This window comes from Geotrypetes seraphini, chromosome 2, assembly GCF_902459505.1.
Source record: "Geotrypetes seraphini chromosome 2, aGeoSer1.1, whole genome shotgun sequence".
NCBI lineage: Eukaryota > Metazoa > Chordata > Amphibia > Gymnophiona > Dermophiidae > Geotrypetes > Geotrypetes seraphini.
Genome location: NC_047085.1, coordinates 309,760,830 through 309,781,914, shown reverse-complemented (window position 1 = coordinate 309,781,914; position 21,085 = coordinate 309,760,830). Strand labels below are relative to the sequence as shown.

The window sequence follows — 21,085 nt, the reverse complement described above, 5'->3', positions numbered from 1 at the left end:
GCAGGAGAGAGAAGGGAAGGGAAAGAGAGATGCCAAACCAAGGAGATGATGGGATAAATAGTGAGATAATTAAATTTGCTGATGACACAAATTTGTTAAATCGCAAGAGGATTGTGAAAAATTGCAAGAGGACCTTGTGAAACTGAAAGACTGGGCATCAAAATGGCAGATGACGTTTAATGTGAGCAAGTGCAAAGTAATGCATGTGGGAACAAGGAACCTGTATTAGGAGTCATTGCCCAGGAAAAGGATCTAGGTGTCATTGTTGAGGATATGTTGAAACTCTCAGCTCAATGTGCAGGGCTACTAAGAAAGCAAACAGAATGTTAGGAATTATCAGGAAAGGAATGGAAAAGAAAAATGAAAATGTTATAATGCCCTTGTATTGCTCTATGGTACGGCTGCATCTCGAATACTGTGTGCAGTTCTGATCACTATATAAGAACATAAGAATAGCCTTACTGGGTCAGACCAATGGTCCGTTCCATGGTGGCCAATCCAGGTCACTAGTACCTGGCCAAAACCCAAGGTGTAGCAATATTCCATGCTACAAATACAGGGCAAGCAGTGGCTTCCCCCTTGTCTATCTCAATAACAGACTCTGGACTTTTTATCCAGGAATTTGTCCAAATCTTTCTTAAAACCAACTATGCTATCCACTCTTGCCACATCCTCTGGCAACACGTTCCAGAGCTTAACTATTTTCTGAGTGAAAAAAAAATTTCCTCCTATTGGTTTTAAAAGTATTTCCGTGTAACTTCGAGTGTCCCCTAGTCTTTGTAATTTTTGATGGAGCAAAAAATCGATCCACTTGTACTCCTTCTACTCCACTCAGGATTTTGTAGACTTCAATCATATCTCCCCTCAGCTGTCTCTTTTCCAAGCAGAAGAGCCTTAACTGTTTTAGTCTTTCCTCATATGAAAGGAGTTCCATCCCCTTTACCAGAATTGAACGCAATACTCCAAATGAGGTCGCACCATGGAACGATACAGGGGCATTATGACATTCTTAGTCTTGTTAACCATCCCTCCCAAAAGATATAGCGGAATTAGAAAAGGTACAGAGAAGGGTAACAAAAATGATAAAAAGGGATGGACATCTTCCCTATGAGGAGAGGCTAAAGTGGCTAGGGCTCTTCAGCTTGGAGAAGAGACGGTGCAGGGTTGATACGATAGAGGTCTATAAAATAATGAATTTAGTGGAAAGGGTAGATGTGAATCACTTGTTCACGATATGCGATGAAGTTACTAAGTAGTAGATTTAAAACAAACCGGAGAAAATATTTCTTCACAAAACATGTAATTAAACTCTGGAATTCGTTGCCGGAGAATGTGGTGAAAAATTGGGTAGCTTAGCGGGGTTTAAAAATGGTTTGGATAATTTCCTAAAAGAGAAGTCCATAGGCCATTATTGAAATGGTTTAAGGAAATCCACTGCTTATTCCTAGGATAAGCGGCATAAAATCTGTTTTGCTACTTGGGATCTAACTAGGTGCTTGGGACCTTGGTTGGCCACTGTTGGAAACAGGATACTGGGCTTGATGAAGCTTCGGTCTTTCCCAGTATGGCAATTATTATGTTCTTATGGAAGAGGGAGTGAAATACTGAACACACAATAGAGGGAGGAAAGAGAGAGGGAGAGACACATTTGGTGGAGGGGAGAAGCTGAACATAGGCTGGTATACAAAAACAGAGGAGAGATGATGGGCATGGAGGGGGGAGCATATGGACGGGGACACTAAGGGGTGATGCTGCATGGAGGTGGTATATGTGCATGCTTCAGATTCCAAACAAGTGTCTGCTAATCCGGAACAACTGAACTGGACACATCTCACTGTACCTTATTGCCTTAGGGCTCCTTTTACAAAGGTGCAGGTTTTAGCACGCACTTAGCGTGCGCTAGCCACTACCCCCTCCTTTTAAGCAGGCGGTAGTTTTTCAGCTAGTGTGCACTAAAAATGCTAGTGCACCTTCGTAAAAGGAGCCCTTAGTCTTCTGTTCCTTGTTGTTAATTGTTATGTGTCTTGTTTGCCAACTGTTATGTATGTTACCATGTAACTCGCTCTGGGCTCCTTGGGGAGGATGGGATATGAATCAATCAATCAATAAATAAAAGGAGCACTCCAGGGGATAAATTCTTTACCAGCTCTCTGGAGGTTACTTGAGTCTGGGTCACAGCAGGCCCTGTCTCTGGCAGACTGAGGTAGGCACATCTTACTCCCTAACATGGCTCTCCTCTGTCACAGAGCAGTGAGCCTTCTTATTAAGGCTGAGACATAGTCAAATAATGAGAAGCAGATTTGCCTGGGGAGTTAGTGGTGTTTCACATCATGACCAAGATATCCTGTCATTTTATACAGGCTGCAACTAAAACTAGGCAATATAAATTAGAAAATTTCTGAAGGCATTCTGGGGTTAGTGTTTTGCAGGCATTATTTGTTTGAACCACTTTAAAACTGAAAACAAATAGTATATGAGTGGGCTTGTTTAAAAGCCATAGGAAAGGTTTGTGCTGATTTTGTTTCAAAAATATTTTCTTATGCTTGGATTCACTTATTTCCTGTTCTCTTTCTTAAAATTAGGGGGCATTTTGCTGAATTACTGAGCTACTGGCAGTTTGTTGGAAAGGATAAAACCTCCATGGCAGCAGAATACTTTGACTCTCTAAAGCAATATGAAAAGAGCTGTGAAGGAAAGGAGAGCATGACCTCTATAGCTGATCTGTATGAGACACTAGGGCGATTTCTCAAGGATCTTGGTCTTCTCAGTCAGGTATTTCAAAAAAAATCTTTGTGAACTCAATAAATTCTGAAAGGTAGCCACACTGAAAGAGGTGTGTGGCTTAGTGGAAAGAGCAATTTAGGCAAATTCAAATACCTGCTGTGTGACCTCTTTAGATATGCCTCCTTATTACGCCTGGGTACAAAACAGAATTAGTGAAGAGAATAGGGAGGGGAGCATAAGATGCAGTGGGGAGGAGCATGAGATGCAGATTTATTTACAAACGGCACTAGAGGGTTTTAGTGCGGGCCGGTGAGGTAAATGCTCCCACGCACATAGGAATTCTATGAGCATTGGAGCATTTACCTCGCTGACCCATGATAGAAACATCTACCGCCATTTAGTAAAATGAGCCCTTGTTTTGTAAACTTTATTCCTACTGCCCTACAAAAAACCACTGGCACAAAATACAAATATAATCATAAAATTAAATTTCACACTCCACTTATAAATGGGTCATGAAAACAAAACCCAGCTCAGAGCAGACATCCCCAAACCTTCCATCCTAAAGCCCTCACATTATAAGCACTTCTTTCATTGTCGATACTAGCAGAGAGACAGAGGGAGAGAAGCTTGAGATGGGATAGCAAAGAGGCACACAGAGAGGAGCATGGAATGAGTATCAAGGAGAGGAGTATGGAAATACAATAGCAGTAGAGAGGTGGGGGGGAGTGACCATTGGAATAGGTGCAGGAAAGGAGCATACAATACAATAATAGAGGGGAGGCAAAGAGAGAAAAGTGTAAAATGCAGCAGCAGGAGAGAGGCATAGGGAGAGATATGTGCGATGCATTAGTAGAGGAAAGAGACACAGGAAGAGGAATATGAAATTTGGTAGTAAGAGAGAAACAAGTTGAAGAACTTGGAATGGAAGATCAATAGAGAAGCGCAAGGAGAAGAGTGTGGGATGGGATAGAAAGGGAAAGGCTTAGAGAGAGAAGCATGGGTGAGGTGCAGGGAGAAGAACATGAAATGTAGTAGGAGAAAGGCGCAGGGAGAGGTGTGTGGGATGAGGTAATAGGAGAGAAGCTCAGGAGGAGGATGCATAGGATGGGATAACAGAGGAGAGAAGAATATAGGGTGAGGTCCATGGCTAGGAGCATGAGATGGGATAGCAAATTAGCAAAGGAAAAGAGCAGGAAGAGGATTGTGGGATGCAGTAGCAGAAGAAGGCTTAAGGTAACTGGCAAAATATGCTTGCCTTTTGATATGATGACCCTGACATTTGACTTTTTCAGGCTGTGGTTCCATTGCAACGATCTCTAGAAATTCGAGAAACAGCACTTGACCCAGATCACCCCAGTGTGGCACAATCTCTTCACCAGCTAGCAGGAGTTTATGTGCAATCTAAGAAGTTTGGCAATGCCGAGCAGCTATATAAGCAAGCTCTGGAAATCAATGAAAATGCTTACGGTGCTGAACATCCAAGAGTTGCTCGTGAACTGGATGCACTCGCTATGTTATATCAAAAACAAAACAAGTACGAGTAATTTAATCATGGTTTTTTTAAGTGTGATCCTGTCGGTTATCAAAACTCTATCTCTTTTATTTGTAGTACTGTACTTTTTTTTCTTATCATTCCTAATGAATATCAATTCCTGTTCTTTAATTTGCATTTTCCCCTCAATTTGATTCTTTTTGATTTGGATCTTTATTTGATATACCACCAATCAAAGAAAAAAATCTAAGCAGTTTGCAAACCATTAAAAAGGGATCAAATAAAAAAATATAGACAGTTACAGTAGGAAGCCTATGTTACAAACTTAAATGTACACATTTAAGCCCACAAGGCCACATAGTACAAAAGATTTATCAAATAAGATAATATATTTGAACAAGGTGGTTAGGGGTTTGAAGTGACAAGCTCTATTCTAAAATTTACAATGAATGAAATGCTGAGTTAAAATAGTAAGAGTAGGCTTAAAATTTGGAAATGACATCTCTAGATGAATATCCTAAGGTTGCAGTCACAGACTCCAAGGAAGCTTTCTGTCTTTATTTATGGGATATGCAGTGAAACCCTTTAATGAATGACTTTTGAGTGTGCTATTGTAATTATAAAGGGATAGGAACCTCAACTATCAGGATAAAAAATAATTTGTTAGATGCACTTAGCAGTTTTCAGTAAAAGTGGTTCATAAGATTGTGAGTCCACCAGGACAGGGAAAATGCTTGAGTACCTAAATAAACTCATGTAAACCGTTCTGAGCTCTCCTGGGAGAATGGTATAGAAAATTGAATAAATAAATAAAATGAGACTCTAGTCGTTTTCAAAAAAGAATTTAGGGGAAGGAGTTAATGATTAACTGCTGTGACTGCAATCTGAACTTTACTACCCATGAGAGTATATGTTTTGATATTAATCACTGAAATTCCCCTTTAGAAGTAATGACAATTGCTCCTGCTTAGTGATCAAATGTATCAACAACTTTGTTTACATTCAGTTTCACTGACTAGTTATTGGACATTACATATGTGGGACAGTATTGCTTCCTATTCTGTTTGATTATTGTTTATTGTGAGCTTCTATACCGCTACTAATGACTGGGGAGTCAATTCAGAGCAGTTTTCATGAGCTTCTATAAAAGGTGTTACAATATTTGAGCTTCTATGGAGGTGTTACAATACAGAGTTACAAAGAGCTTCTGCGAGGTGTTACAATACATGGGCCCTATACAGAGTTACAGGGGCTTCTGTAGCAGTGTTACAATACAGAGTTATTAAGACTGGCATAATTATGGCTTAATCAATCATCCTACTTATGTTACCGGCACATTGATCGTAAATTTGAAAATGTTCATACCATATTAAATAAAAGCAACGTATGTGCCTTTATAAAATAGACTTATACAATGATGCCCGATAGTACACAAATTTACACATGTTCCAAAGAAGTGATAAATGGATGTATACACTCTATAGGGCAAATTCTATAAATGGCTTCCCGATTGTAGGCAGCTGTCTAACCAGCTTATCGAGATGCACGTTTTCTTTTTAAAAAAAAAAACAGACCAAGACAGGCCACCTACACTGTAGGCGTCTGTTGCGGGTACAGGGCAACACGCCTGGGATATTTAAGCTCGCCCATCTCAAAAGTGGACTACATTTCAAATAGATGCGGCCACCAAGGTGATCACGGCAAGTGATCTTGCTTTGGGAATAGTTATGGAGAAATTATGTCTTACCTAATAATTTTCTTTCCTTTAGTTCTACCAGATCAGTCCAAAACATGTGGGTTATGTCCACTGGCTGAAGACAGAGAAACAAAGTAGTTATCCTAGGACAAGCAGGCAGCATATTCTCACATGTAGGTGACATCATTCACAGAGCCCAGTATAGACATTGCAAAAGTGTACTGTCACTTTAAAAGACTGAAAAGTCTCAAGACCACCCATACTGCACATGCGCCAGTGCCTTCCCGCCTGAGGTCAGCTCGCAGGACATCAGTTCTAAGTTTTCCATGGAGCTGAAAAGCTGTGTTTTGGAGTATCTCCAAACACGTAAAACATTTCATGTTTTTCAGTGCTTTCCCATTCATTTTTCATATTCTTTTCTTCATAATTTTTCATTTTATTGATTTTTCTTTTATTTGGTTCCAAATTTTTTATTTTTGATCAATTTTTTTGTTTTGGGTCTTCGGACTCATTTCAGGCTGGGTACATCAAGTCTTTTTTGGCTTACCATCTACTCGACCGCCCCAGATCATTGAGTCCTTTGATCTTGTATCGGCAGTGTTCCCCTTGATGTCCAAGGCTCCAAGCTGCTTTAAGCGGTGCACCTGGTGTAAGAGAACCATATTGGCTATGACTCACCTAATTGGTGTGTCCAGTGCCTAGGTCCTGAGCACTGCCCTGATTCTTGCCCACGCAGCTCTAAACTGCAAAAGAGGTTGTTTAAAGCCAGACAACTTCATTTTGAAAAACTTTTTGGAACATCAAAGGCATCTGCAGTCAAAGACATCGACACCCAATGATGAGAGATTTGAAGATCTGTTAGTTGGGCCAGAGAAAATCGCCTAGCAAGCATTCAAGGATGTCATTGAGGATTTTCTTGACAGATATAGAGCACCAAAATATATTCAACTTCTTAGCGCATACAAAAGGATGAAGTGCAACATGTCACTGAAGATGCACTTTCTGCATTCACACTTGGACTTCTTCCCTGCAAATCTTGGTGCATTCAGTGATGAACATGGCGAAAGGTTTCACCCGTGCTGGATGACTATTGTTGGACACTGCAACGAGATGTACCTGATACTGAGTACAAACACTTTTAGCCACAGCAAAAATCATTATTGTCAGCCTAGCATTGCTAGCAATCAGCATTTTGGTTGCCCTAACCAATATCAGCAAAGGCCTATGGGACATTATATCAATCTGACTCTGGAATGTTGATGCAGTTAGACCCTAAATGCTCCTGCACAGAATTCACATACATTAAGCATCCAGCCAGATTGGATTGTGTATCAAGAAGATAGGCTGCTTGAATGGGACAAAGAAGCCAGAGACTAATCCCATCTACCATGCCTGCAAGTGTCATACCTTCCTTATCAATTAAACTAACTATTGTTTCAAACAGTTTACAAATTATAAACAGAAAGATACTGGGAAATACAATAGTTTCTATATTCAGAATAAGATTCCAAGCTATAAAAGCCTCCTCTCTGCAACAACCCCCTCTTTTGCTCTCTATCTCTGGAACCTGAAGCTTGGAACATCACCACCCCCCCCCACCCCCCCACACACCCCACTTTCTCTCTCTACTTCTCTCTCTACCTCTCTGTCCTCACAGCACCTATTCTCTCTCATTCACAAGAGCACAGAAGCAGTCTCTGTAATTATAAAACTTATTCCTTAATGGTAATGCTTAATTGTAATGTTTAATCTTTATGAACCTTGCTTTTCTATAATGTTAAGTTTATTTCTATATTATATTCTTTATGCTAATCACTTCAGGCTGTGCTTGTTATTTGAGTTTACTTCCAAATGAAACTTCTGTGAAGGAATTGAACTCAGGACCTGGTGGATTGTAAGGCCACCTCACAAATCCCGTCCATCCTTACATTTTGGGGGCTTGTCTCGGTCCTTCCTGACAATTATCACAGTGTATCAGAAACTTTGTCAATTAAAGATACCACCATGTTTCTCAAAATTCCTATGTAATACAAGCTGAAGAGCCCTAATCTCTTTAGTCTTTCCTCATATGAGATGAGTTCCATCCCTTTTATCATTTTGGTCGCTCTTCTTTGACCAGAACTGTTTGCAATACTTAAGGTAAAAATGTATCATGGAGGGATTCAGAGGTATTATAATATTCTCGGTCTTATTTACTGTCGCTTTCCTAATAATTCTTAGCATCCTGTTGCCATAAGCTGCACACTGGGCAGAAGATTTCAGCATTGTGTCTACAATGACACCAGATCATTTTCTTGGGTGCTGACTCCTAAAGTAGGCCTTAGCATAAGGTAATGTGGTTATGTGATCGGACTGAGCAGTCAACACCCATCACATACCATCCCCAGGTACTTCTGGAATTCTCTAGGTTCTGCTTAAACACAACAAACATTGTTATTCAAACACACTCTGCTAACATATTACATGTAACCAGATCTCTCCAGCTCCTCTTGGTCCTCTCTGGGTCCTCCCTGGACTCGTAGTTCTTCCAGGTCCTCTCCTGACCCTTCATTGGCCCTCTGGAAACTTCTGGTGCCATTTACCAGTCTCTCACTAGACCGTTGGCCAATGGTCTCCCGGGTATGTTAGGCTGCTTCCTCCTGGAGTCTTCTGGCAGCTACTGATGCCATTACCGGTCTCTCTGCCGATCGCCACCGGTCTCACCACCAGTCACTCACCAGACCCCCTCAGCTTTGGATCTTGACTCTTCTGGCTCTCCTTGTGGGGCCACTACCAGTCCCAATGCTCCCCAGCCTCTTGGGTCCCCATGGATCCTGGATACCTCTTCACCAGGCCCTCCGCCAGTTGTCAAGCTTGAGCCCCTCCCTGGACTCCAGGCTGTAACAGGCACTCTGGCTACTCCTTCTTCCAGGCCCTTCTCAGCCAGTTTCTCTGAGGACTTTTCCTACAGACTTACTTCCTGTCCCACAACTCTCGTCGTGAAGACTTTCCCAGTTGCTCACACCCCTGGTCATACACACAACTCCACTCAGCCCCTTGCTGGTTGTCAAGCCTGGGGTACCCTCCTGGTCATGCTACAAAGGGTTCTTCATTAATACAGCATATGGGTAAAAGTCTCATCATACTGGGAAGAAAAGAATCTCAGACACCCACTTGGAATTCAAACCAAAGATAAACTTAGGTCCGATAGCTTTCTTTCATTGATTTTTCATAGCTTGTTCAGATATTTTTCAGGGGTTTCATTTCCATCTCTTTGAGCATTGAGTGGTTGTACCCTCCTGGTCAACCCAAGCTCTACTGGGTAGGCCAGTCTATCAGGCTTAAGCATGCCTCCCCTCAATAGTTGCCTGGCTCCCAAAGGAGCTCCTACCTCTCCCTGCTTTTTTGCTCTGGACTTGCCCTTTTCAGCACCATACTTCACTCAGGGTGAGTGGACAGCTCCCCTGTGCGTTAGCAGAATGTTATGCAAATTAGTTCCTTCTTTCTACTGCTCAGACTCCCTCTGCTGACCAGTGACAAGAACTTCACCCAGTCAAAGTGTTTTGGATTATTCTTCCCAATGTGCATCACTTTACATTTACATAGTAACATAGTAGATGACGGCAGATAAAGACCCGAATGGTCCATCCAGTCTGCCCAACCTGATTCAATTTAAATTTTTTATTTTTATTTTTTTCTTTTTAGCTATTTCTGGGCGAGAATCCAAAGCTTTACCCGGTACTGTGCTTGGGTTCCAACTGCCGAAATCTCTGTTAAGACTTACTCCAGCCCATCTACAACCTCCCAGCCATTGAAGCCCTCCCCTGCCCATCCTCCTCCAAACGGCCATATACAGACGCAAACCGTACAAGTCTGCCCAGTAACTGGCCTAGTTCAATCTTTAATATTATTTTCTGATTCTAAATCTTCTGTGTTCATCCCACGCTTCTTTGAACTCAGTCACAGTTTTACTCTCCACCACCTCTCTCGGGAGCGCATTCCAGGCATCCACCACCCTCTCCGTAAAGTAGAATTTCCTAACATTGCCCCTGAATCTACCACCCCTCAACCTCAAATTATGTCCTCTGGTTTTACCATTTTCCTTTCTCTGGAAAAGATTTTGTTCTACGTTAATACCCTTTAAGTATTTGAACGTCTGAATCATATCTCCCCTGTCTCTCCTTTCCTCTAGGGTATACATATTCAGGGCTTCCAGTCTCTCCTCATACGTCTTCTGGCGCAAGCCTCCTATCATTTTCGTCGCCCTCCTCTGGACCGCCTCAAGTCTTCTTACGTCTTTCGCCAGATACGGTCTCCAAAACTGAACACAATACTCCAAGTGGGGCCTCACCAATGACCTGTACAGGGGCATCAACACCTTCTTCCTTCTACTGACTACGCCTCTCTTTATACAGCCCAGAATCCTTCTGGCAGCAGCCACTGCCTTGTCACACTGTTTTTTCGCCTTTAGATCTTCGGACACTATCACCCCAAGGTCCCTCTCCCCGTCCGTGCATATCAGCTTCTCTCCTCCCAGCATATACGGTTCCTTCCTATTATTAATCCCCAAATGCATTACTCTGCATTTCTTTGCATTGAATTTTAGTTGCCAGGCATTAGACCATTCCTCTAACTTTTGCAGATCCTTTTTCATATTCTCCACTCCCTCTTCGGTGTCTACTCTGTTACAAATCTTGGTATCATCTGCAAAAAGGCACACTTTTCCTTCTAACCCTTCAGCAATGTCACTTACATACATATTGAACAGGATTGGCCCCAGCACCGAACCCTGAGGGACTCCACTAGTCACCTTTCCTTCCTTCGAGCGACTTCCATTAACCACCACCCTCTGGCGTCTGTCCGACAGCCAGTTTCTGACCCAGTTCACCACTTTGGGTCCTAACTTCAGCCCTTCAAGTTTGTTCAACAGCCTCCTATGAGGAACTGTATCAAAGGCTTTGCTGAAATCCAAGTAAATTACATCTAGCATATGTCCTCGATCCAGCTCTCTGGTCACCCAATCAAAAAATTCAATCAGGTTCGTTTGGCACGATTTACCTTTTGTAAAGCCATGTTGCCTCGGATCCTGTAACCCATTAGATTCAAGGAAATACACTATCCTTTCTTTCAGCAACACTTCCATTATTTTTCCAACAACTGAAGTGAGGCTCACCGGCCTGTAGTTTCCTGCTTCATCCCTGTGACCACTTTTATGAATAGGGACCACATCCGCTCTCCTCCAATCCCCAGGAATCACTCCCATCTCCAGAGATTTGTTGAACAAGTCTTTAATAGGACTCGCCAGAACCTCTCTGAGTTCCCTTAGTATCCTGGGATGGATCCCGTCTGGTCCCATCGCTTTGTCCACCTTCAGTTTTTCAAGTTGCTCATAAACACCCTCCTCCGTGAACGGCGCAGAATCTACTCCATTTTCTCGTGTAACTTTGCCAGACAATCTCGGTCCTTCTCCAGGATTTTCTTCTGTGAACACAGAACAGAAGTATTTGTTTAGCACATTTGCTTTCTCCTCATCACTCTCTACATATTTGTTCCCAGCATCTTTTAGCCTAGCAATTCCATTTTTTATCTTCCTCCTTTCACTAATATATCTGAAAAAATTTTTATCTCCCTTTTTTACATTTTTAGCCATTTGTTCTTCCGCCTGTGCCTTCGCCAAACGTATCTCTCTCTTGGCTTCTTTCAGTTTCACCCTGTAGTCCTTTCTGCTCTCCTCTTCTTGAGTTTTTTTATATTTCATGAACGCCAACTCTTTCGCCTTTATTTTCTCAGCCACTAGGTTGGAGAACCATATCGGCTTCCTTTTTCTCTTGTTTTTATTGATTTTCTTCACATAAAGGTCCGTAGCCATTTTTATCGCTCCTTTCAGCTTAGACCACTGTCTTTCCACTTCTCTTATGTCCTCCCATCCTAACAGCTCTTTCTTCAGGTACTTTCCCATTGCATTAAAGTCCGTACGTTTGAAATCTAGGACTTTAAGTATCGTGCGGCCGCTCTCCACTATAGCCGTTATATCAAACCAAACCGTTTGATGATCGCTACTACCCAGGTGAGCACCCACTCGAACATTAGAGATACTCTCTCCATTTGTGAGGACCAGATCCAATATCGCTTTTTCCCTTGTGGGTTCCGTCACCATTTGTCTGAGCAGAGCCTCTTGAAAGGCATCCACAATCTCCCTACTTCTTTCCGATTCCGCAGACGGAACATTCCAGTCCACATCCGGCAGGTTGAAATCTCCCAACAGCAGAACCTCCTCTTTCCTTCCAAACTTTTGGATATCCACAATCAGATCCTTATCAATTTGCTGCGATTGAGTCGGAGGTCTGTAGACTACACCCACGTAGATAGAAGTTCCATCTTCTCTTTTCAGAGCAATCCATATCGCTTCTTCCTCTCCCCAGGTCCCTTGCATTTCAGTCGCTTGGATATTGATCTTTACATAGCGAGCTACTCCTCCACCTTTATGACCATCTCTGTCCTTCCTAAAAAGATTATATCCCGGTATGTTTGCATCTCATCCATGTGATTCACTGAACCATGTCTCTGTGATAGCAACAATATCTAGATCTGCCTCTAATATCAGGGCTTGCAGGTCATGAACTTTGTTGCTTAGACTGCGAGCATTTGTGGTCATCGCTTTCCAGCTATTTTTCAGCGATAATCTCCTTTTTCGTATGGATTTTTGTGTCGTTTCACTTTCCGTTGCAATACTAAGAAATGAGTTGCTGATATTGCTTATGTTGCAGCCTTTACTACTATCACATCTTTTCTTTTGCCGGGGGTGGTCTCTATAATTGTCCTTCGTACATACACCACCCCCACCTTCTAGTTTAAATGCCTAGAAAAATATTGTCTAAATTTCTCTGCAAGGTTTCTTTTTCCTGCTGTAGTAATATGTAGCCCATCAGTGCAATATAGCTTCTTGTCCTTCCATGTATTTCCCCATCCTCCTATGTACCTGAAGCCTTCTTGATGACACCAGGCTCTGAGCCATCTATTAAAGTCCTCTGTGTTTTTCACTCTTTGCTCTCCTTTTCCATATGCAGGCAGTATTTCAGAAAAAGCTGAAGTCTTTACAAAAGGTTTCACGCCCTCACCAAGCTCCCGAAAAGCTTTCTGTGCTGCAAGTGTGGAGTTGTTGGCCACATTAAATTTTATCTGCCATTTGGATGCCCAGTCTTCCTGCAATTTTTTCATGATCATCATGTGTTTGGACAACTGAATAGTTTTGTATCATCTGCAAATTTCATCACCTCACTTGTTCTAATTTCCATATAATTTATAAATATGTGAAATAACACTGGTCCCAGTACAGATCCCTGTGGCACTCCACTATTTACCTTCATCCATTAAGAAAAATGGCCATTCCTGAAAAAATTATAGTAGACTTAACTATACATAAGAACATAAGCAATGCCTCTGCTGGGTCAGACCTGAGGTCCATCGTGCCCAGCAGTCCGTTCACGTGGCGGCCCAACAGGTCCAGGACCTGTGCAGTAATCCTCTATCTATACTCCTCTATCCCCTTTTCCAGCAGGAAATTGTCCAATCCTTTATTGAACCCCAGTACCGTACTCTGCCCTATTACACTCTCTGGAAGCGCATTCCAGGTGTCCACCACACGTTGGGTAAAGAAGAACTTCCTAGCATTCGTTTTGAATATGTCCCCTTTCAACTTTTCTGAATGCCCTCTTGTTCTTTTATTATTCAAAAGTTTGAAGAATCTGTCCCTCTCTACTCTCTCTATGCCCAAGTCTCTATCATATCCTCTCTAAGTCTCCTCTTCTCCAGGGAAAAGAGACCCAATTTCTCCAATCTCTCAGTGTATGAAAGGTTTTCCATCCCCTTTATCAGATGCGTCGCTCTCCTCTAAACCCTCTCGAGTAACGCCATGTCCTTCTTAAGGTACGGCGACCAATATTGGACGCAGTACTCCAGATGCGGACGCACCATCGCCCGATACAGTGGCAGGATAACTTCTTTCGTTCTGGTTGTAATACCCTTCTTGATTATGCCTAGCATTCTGTTTGCCTTCTTAGCAGCCGCTGTGCACTGTGCTCTTTCCAGTTCCCCTCAATTCCCCTCAGTTTTCCATTTCCTGAATGAATTTTTTTTATTGCCTATCACTTCTTTCACTATTTTAGTTATCCACACCGGGTCTTTTGTTCAACTCTTTTTGCACCCCTTTCTGAATCTGGGGATATACAGATTTTGCACCTCGCTCACCGTGTTCTTGAGAAAAGACCAGGCATGTTCTACCGTTTGCCATTTTTTGGAAGTGTTCCTAAGTTTCTTCCTTACCATTTCCCCTCATTGCTTCGTAGTTTAACTTTCCTGAAGTTGAAAGTTGTCGCTATGGTTCTCTTTCTTTTTGGTATTCCTACCTCAACCTTGAACTTGATCATGTTATGATCGCTGTTTCCCAACGGTCCCACTACCTCTACTTCCTTTGCAGGTCCCCTTAACCCATTTAGGATTAGATCCAGAGTGGCATTTCCTCTCGTTGGTTCTCTAACAAGCTGCTCCATGAAACAATCTTGTATAGCCTCCAGGAATTCTGTCTCCCTAGCGCATCTTGAGCTTCCAAGACTCCAGTCTATCCCGGGGTAGTTGAAGTCTCCCATAATAACCGTGTTACCGCTTTTGCATTCTCGCTTCATCTCTGCTTCCATTTCTTCTTCGATATCTCCGGTTTGCCCAGGTGGACGATAGTATCGGCCCATCTTTATTTCAGGCCCTTTCCATCCCGTTATTTTAACCCATAGTGATTCCAGCTTGTTGATCGTCTCTGCTGTGTCCATTTTTGTCGATTGTATGCTTTCTATTATGTATAGGGCTATTCCACCTCCTTTCTGTCCCAACCTGTCCTGGCGATAGAGCTTGTAGCCCAGCAGTGCTGTATCCCATTTGTTTTCTTCATTCCACCACGTTTCAGAGACTCCAATGATGTCTATGTCCTCTGCATTGGCCATGGCTTCTAATTCCCCCATTTTGTTTCTTAGGCTCCTTGCATTAGTATATATGCAATTTAGATCCTGGTATTTTCTTGTCTTCATTTCCTTTCCCAGTGCTTCGGTCTTTAGTTTCTTCTCTTTTGTTACATTCCTTCTAACCTCCTCTTCTGGGTTAGTCGACTCCTGTAATTTGTCCATTGTTTCTTCCCAGCCTTTTTTCCCCTCGGTATCTTCATGGGATACCTTCTTCCGAATCGTCGATGCTTGGTCAACTGTCGGCTTTCCCCTTCTTAGTTTAAAGCCTGTTCTATTCCTCTCCTGACGTTGTTTGCTAGAAATCTTGTTTCCGCTGAGCTCAGATGCAGTCCATCTCTCCTATAGAGCTTGCTCTTGCCCCAGAACGTTGTCCAGTTCCTCATGAAGTGGAATCCTTCTTCCTCACACCATCTCCTCATCCACACACTTATTGATTGTAGTTCCTCCTGCCTTTTCACATCTGCCCTTGGTACTGGTAGGATCTCTGAGAATGCTTTCTTCTGGGTCCTCATCTTCAGCTTCCTTCCCAGAATCTTGAACTGTTCTATCAGCGTGCTTCTTCTATAGTCTCTCCTGCTGACATCATTCGTCCCGATGTGGATCATTACTGTTCTCTCTTCTGTCTCCGCTCCTTCCAGGATCTTACCAATTTTGTCCATGATGTCCTTGATTCTCGCTCCTGGGAGGCAGGTCATCAGTCGATCCTCTCTCCCTCCTGCTATGTGGCTGTCCATATGCCTCAGGATCGAGTCTCCCACTAGGATCGCTGACTTTCCCTTCTTTAGGTTTCGCTTCGGTCTCAGGTCAGTGTCCTCGATGTGCTTCGCTGCTTCCTCTCCTGGGCATCGACTAGCCATTTTCTCCCCCTCATAGAAACATAGAAACATAGAAACATAGAAAGGTGACGGCAGAAAAGGGCTATAGCCCACCAAGTCTGCCCACTCTACTGACCCGCCCTATCAAGTCTGAGTGTCTTGCTAGGCCTCTGTAGGGATCCCACGTAGATGTCCCATTTATTCTTAAAGTCAAGCACGCTGTTGGCCTTGGCCACCTGCTCCGGAAGCTTATTCCAGTGCCCTATCACTCTTTCCGTGAAGAAATACTTCCTAATGTCACCCCTAAATTTCCCTCCTCTGAGTTTGAGCGGATGCCCTCTTGTGGCCGAGGGTCCCCTGAGTAGAAAGATGTCATCTTCTACCTCGACTCGACCAGTGATGTATTTAAACGTTTCAATCATGTCTCCCCTCTCCCTGCGTTCCTCCAGAGTGTAGAGCTGCAGTTTGTTCAGTCTCTCCTCATACGAGAGACCCTTGAGCCCCGAAATATTCCTAGTGGCCATCCGCTGAACCGACTCGACTCTAAGCACATCTTTGCGGTAATGTGGCCTCCAGAACTGCACACAGTACTCCAGGTGAGGTCTTACCATGGTTCTGTACAGTGGCAATATGACCTCAGGTTTCCTGCTTACGAAACTTCTATTGATACATCCCATCATTTGTCTTGCCTTGGATGATGCTTTTTCCACCTGATTTGCAACCTTCATGTCTGCACTGATGATCACTCCCAAGTCTCGCTCAACTATCGTCCTGGTCAACGTTTCTCCATTTAAGGTGTAGGTTTTGCATGGATTCCTGCTACCGAGGTGCATGACCTTACATTTCTTGGCGTTGAAGCCCAGCTGCCATGTTGAGGACCAGTTCTCCAATGTAAGCAGGTCCTGCGTCATACAATCCTGCAAATCATTTTCCCTTACTATATTGCATATTTTGGCGTCATCGGCGAATAATGTTACTTTACCCTGAAGCCCTCGTGTCAAGTCCCCTATGAATATGTTAAAAAGGAGTGGACCCAGGACTGAGCCCTGCGGGACTCCGCTGGTCACTTCCGATGTTTCAGAGAAGGTGCCATTGACCACCACTCTTTGAAGTCTACCACTCAGCCAATCTTTGACCCAAGTAGTTAGCGTCTCACCTATCCCCATTGATTTCATCTTGCTTAAAAGCCTGCGGTGTGGGACACTGTCAAAAGCTTTACTAAAATCCAAGTATACTATGTCCAGAGACTCCCCGGAGTCCAGCTTCGTTGTTACCCAATCAAAGAAGCCGATGAGATTAGATTGACATGACCTACCCCTAGTGAATCCATGTTGATTGGGATCCCTCAGATTCCCATCCTCCAAGATCATGTCTAACTTGCGTTTAAGTAGTGTTTCCATGAGTTTACACACTATTGATGTGAGACTCACCGGTCTGTAATTTGCAGCCTCTGCTCTGCAACCCTTTTTGTGCAGAGGAACGACATTAGCTGTTTTCCAGTCTAGTGGGACTCTCCCCGTCCTTAGGGAAAGATTGAAGAGCATGGCTAATGGCTCTGCCAGGACTCCACACAGCTCTCTGAGCACTCTTGGGTGCACTTTGTCTGGTCCCATGGCTTTGTTCACCTTGAGCCTTGCCAGTTCGCTGTAAACGTCAGCCGGTGTGAACTCAAAGTTCTGAAATGGGTCTTCCACGCTTGAATTTGATACCAGCTGAGGTCCGTGTCCAGGTGCCTCGCAGGTAAAGACTGAGCAGAAGTATTCATTCAGTAGTTTGGCTTTGTCAGAGTCTGCTTCTGCGTAATTCCCATCCGGGGTTCTAAGGCGTACTATTCCGCTGGTGTTCTTTTTCCTATCATTAATATACCTGAAGAAGAATTTGTCCCCTTTTTTAATGTTCTTTGCTAGATTTTCTTCCACTCGTAGTTTGGCCTCCCTAACTGCTGTTTTGACCTCTGCAGACCTGGCCCTGTATTCACTGTTAGCTTCTCCTTTCCCCGTACGTTTGTATGAAAGAAATGCTCTTTTTTTCTCCTTGATGAGATACGAGATTTCATCCGTGAACCATTGAGGTTTCTTGTTTCTTTGTTGTTTATTTACCGATTTTATGTAACGGACAGTTGCCTCATGTAGGGTCAGTTTCAGAATTGACCACATAGCTTCCACATTATCAGTTTCCTCCTGATCCTGTAGCGTTTGCTGGACGAAATCTCCCATGCAATGTTCCTCTGTGGGTGTCTTCTATGAGGTCATCTGCTTCTTGTTCTCCCTTCCATGTTGGTGTTGGTGTAACTTCATCGTTCATTTGAAGTTTGCTTTCTTCCACTCTCCACCTGTAGGCTTCCTCAATGAATTTCTCGAGTTCCCTGACCTCCTCCTCAATGTGTCTCTAATTCATGAAGTCTATAGCTGTCCTGATTGGGTCCTCTGTAGTGTGAAGTCCTTCTAGCTCCTATATCTTGTCCTCTAGTCGCTTTACTTCCTTCTTCAAGCTTTTCAGCTCCTGGCACCAACCGCATACGTATGACTGTCTTCCCAAGGGGAGGTAGTCATACATATGACAGTCTGTGCAGAACACTGGAAAGCTCATCTTCTGGTTTCCCTCTGCTTCCATTGTCGTTCTCTCTCTCTCTCTATGCCTGCTGCTGGTGTCCTCTCCTCTCCATTATACGACATGTGGACAGCCACACCGCAGGAGGAAGAGAGGACAGAGTCGTCACCTGTCTGCCTGGAGCAAGAGTGAAGGATGTGACCAACAGGATCTCCAGGATCATAGATGGCGCACGGGGAGAGGACACCGCTGTGCTTATCCACGTGGGAACAAATGATGTGAGCGGGCGGAAGTATGACAGGGAAGAGCTGAAGGGCCAGCTCCGCTCACTCGGAAGAAAACTGAAGATCAGGGAGGTGAAGGTGGCCTTCTCTGAGATCCTCCCAGTACCAAGAGCGGATGGAAAGAGACAAGGGGAATTGCAAGTAATCAACGCCTGGATGAGACGATGGTGCGAAGAAGAAGGCTTCGACTTCGTGCGCAACTGGACGGCGTTCTGGGGAAAAAGCAAGTACTACAGAAGGGACGGACTACACCTCAACAAAGAAGGAGCAAGAGTTTTGGCAGGCAACATGAAGAAGGCAATCGAGAAGGCTTTAAACTGAAAGATAGGGGAAAGCCGACAGTCGACCACCGGTCGATGGCACGGATAGAAGGATGCCCCGACGAAGAAGCCAAGGAAAACTACTCCTACACAAGAGAAGACGACCTCATGGCAAATAAGGGAGAAAAAGCAGGAAGGGACAATTCAGACACAGGAGGGGACGACCACACAGCAAACAAGGGTGATAACACAGGAGCAGTAAAGGATACCGTAATTGAAACTACAGGGACGGCCAAGAGTAGAAGGTCCAAAAAGGTAACGCGAAGGGAACTTAGATGTATGTATACGAATGCTAGAAGTCTAGGTAACAAAATGGGGGAACTAGAGACAATAGCAAGACATGACATATTGGATATCATCGGCATAACAGAAACATGGTGGAATGAAGAAAACAAATGGGACACAGTACTACAGGGATACAAGCTGTATAGAAGAGATCGAGTAGGGCAGAAAGGTGGAGGTATTGCTCTATATGTTAAGGAGGGAATAGAGTCTGTAGAAATGGTTACAACAGAAATGAAAGAGAAGCTTGAGTCACTCTGGATCAAGATTCCTGGTCAATATGGCGCAGATACGAAAATTGGCCTTTACTATCGTCCCCCAGGACAGGCGGAGGAAACTGACTCAGAAATGATGGAGGAAATCAAACAAGAATGCAAGACAGGCAATATAATTATATTGGGAGACTTCAATTTCCCAGGGATAGACTGGAAACTAGCAACCTCCAACTGCGGCAAGGAGGCCAAGTTCCTGGAGGTGCTAGGGGATTGCTTCCTGGAACAAATGGTAAAAGAGCCGACAAGAGGCAACGCCACCTTGGACTTGGTCCTAAATGGCCTCACGGGACCGATAACAGAAGTGGAAGTCATGGTTCCACTGGGAACGAGTGATCACAATGTAATTAACTTTAAACTTGACATCGGGAAAGGGAAACATGCCAAAACCTTAACCACCACCTTGAACTTTAAAAAGGGTAAATACGATCACATGAGAGCCATGGTAGAAAAACGACTCGAAAAGAAGGTGGACAAACTTGAAACGGTAGATCAGGCATGGTCCCTACTGAAAAATACTATCACAGAAGCACAAGATCTCTACATTCCGAGGATTTCCAAAGATCGGAGATCAAAGAGCAAAAGAGAACCGGCATGGCTTACCAAACAGGTGAAGGAAGCCATAAAAGAAAAGAAGGACTCTTTCAAAAAATGGAAATACATAAAGACAACCGAAGCCTGGAACAAACATAAAGATGATCAGAAGAAATGTCACAAGGCGGTGAGGGATGCAAAACAGGAATATGAGGAAAAAATAGCCCAGGAGGCCAAAAACTTCAAGCCCTTCTTTAGATACGTGAAAGGGAAAAAACCTGCAAAAGAGGCAGTCGGACCCTTGGACGACCAGGGAAGAAAAGGGTACATCAAGGAAGATAAACAAATCGCAGACAAACTAAATTCTTTCTTTGCGTCCGTCTTTACGAAGGAGGACACCTCAACAATACCTGAAGCGGAGAAAGTGTTTGCAGGAGAAATAGAAGACAGCCTCACCACAGTTGAAGTGGACTTAGACCAGATATACTATCAGATCGACAAACTTAAAAGTGACAAATCCCCTGGACCGGATGGAATTCACCCGAGAGTCTTAAAGGAATTGAAGGTTGAAATCGGAGAGTTATTGCAAAAACTTGCAAACCTGACAATCAGAACTGGACAGATACCGGACGACTGGAGGATAGCGAACGTCACCCCAATTTTCAAAAAAGGATCGAGAGGGGAACCGGGCAACTATAGACCTGTGAGTCTTACGTCTGTCCCCGGCAAGATGGTTGAAGCACTGATCAAGGATAGCATGGTCCGGCACTTGGACGCACACGACTTGATGAAACCCAGTCAACATGGATTCAGGAAAGGGAAATCATGTTTGACGAATTTACTCCAATTTTTTGAGACCGTGAACGAGCAAATTGATAGTGGGAAGCCGGTGGACATAATATACTTGGACTTCCAGAAAGCGTTCGACAAAGTTCCACACGAAAGACTTCTCAGGAAACTACAAAGCCATGGCATAGAGGGGGATATACAAAGATGGATAGGCAAATGGCTGGAAAACCGAAAGCAGAGAGTGGGCATAAATGGGAAGTTCTCCGACTGGGAGAAAGTGACTAGTGGTGTACCCCAGGGCTCGGTACTTGGGCCGATCCTTTTTAATATTTAT

General features: G+C 43.6%; 1 protein-coding gene across 5 annotated transcripts in view; it reads left to right on the top strand.

Moving 5' to 3' along the window:
- NPHP3 (nephrocystin 3) overlaps nt 1-21,085 on the top strand; it is a 267,264-nt gene that overhangs the window by 142,609 nt on the left and 103,570 nt on the right. For all 5 annotated transcript variants that reach the window (XR_004538010.1, XM_033929971.1, XM_033929970.1 and 2 more), the window contains exons 21-22: nt 2,583-2,772; nt 4,020-4,261. Coding sequence is in view for 4 of the 5 variants with exons in the window: in XM_033929971.1 (XP_033785862.1) it covers nt 2,583-2,772; nt 4,020-4,261 (432 nt within the window). In the remaining variant the exon portion in view is untranslated. The remainder of the gene's footprint in view (nt 1-2,582; nt 2,773-4,019; nt 4,262-21,085) is intronic.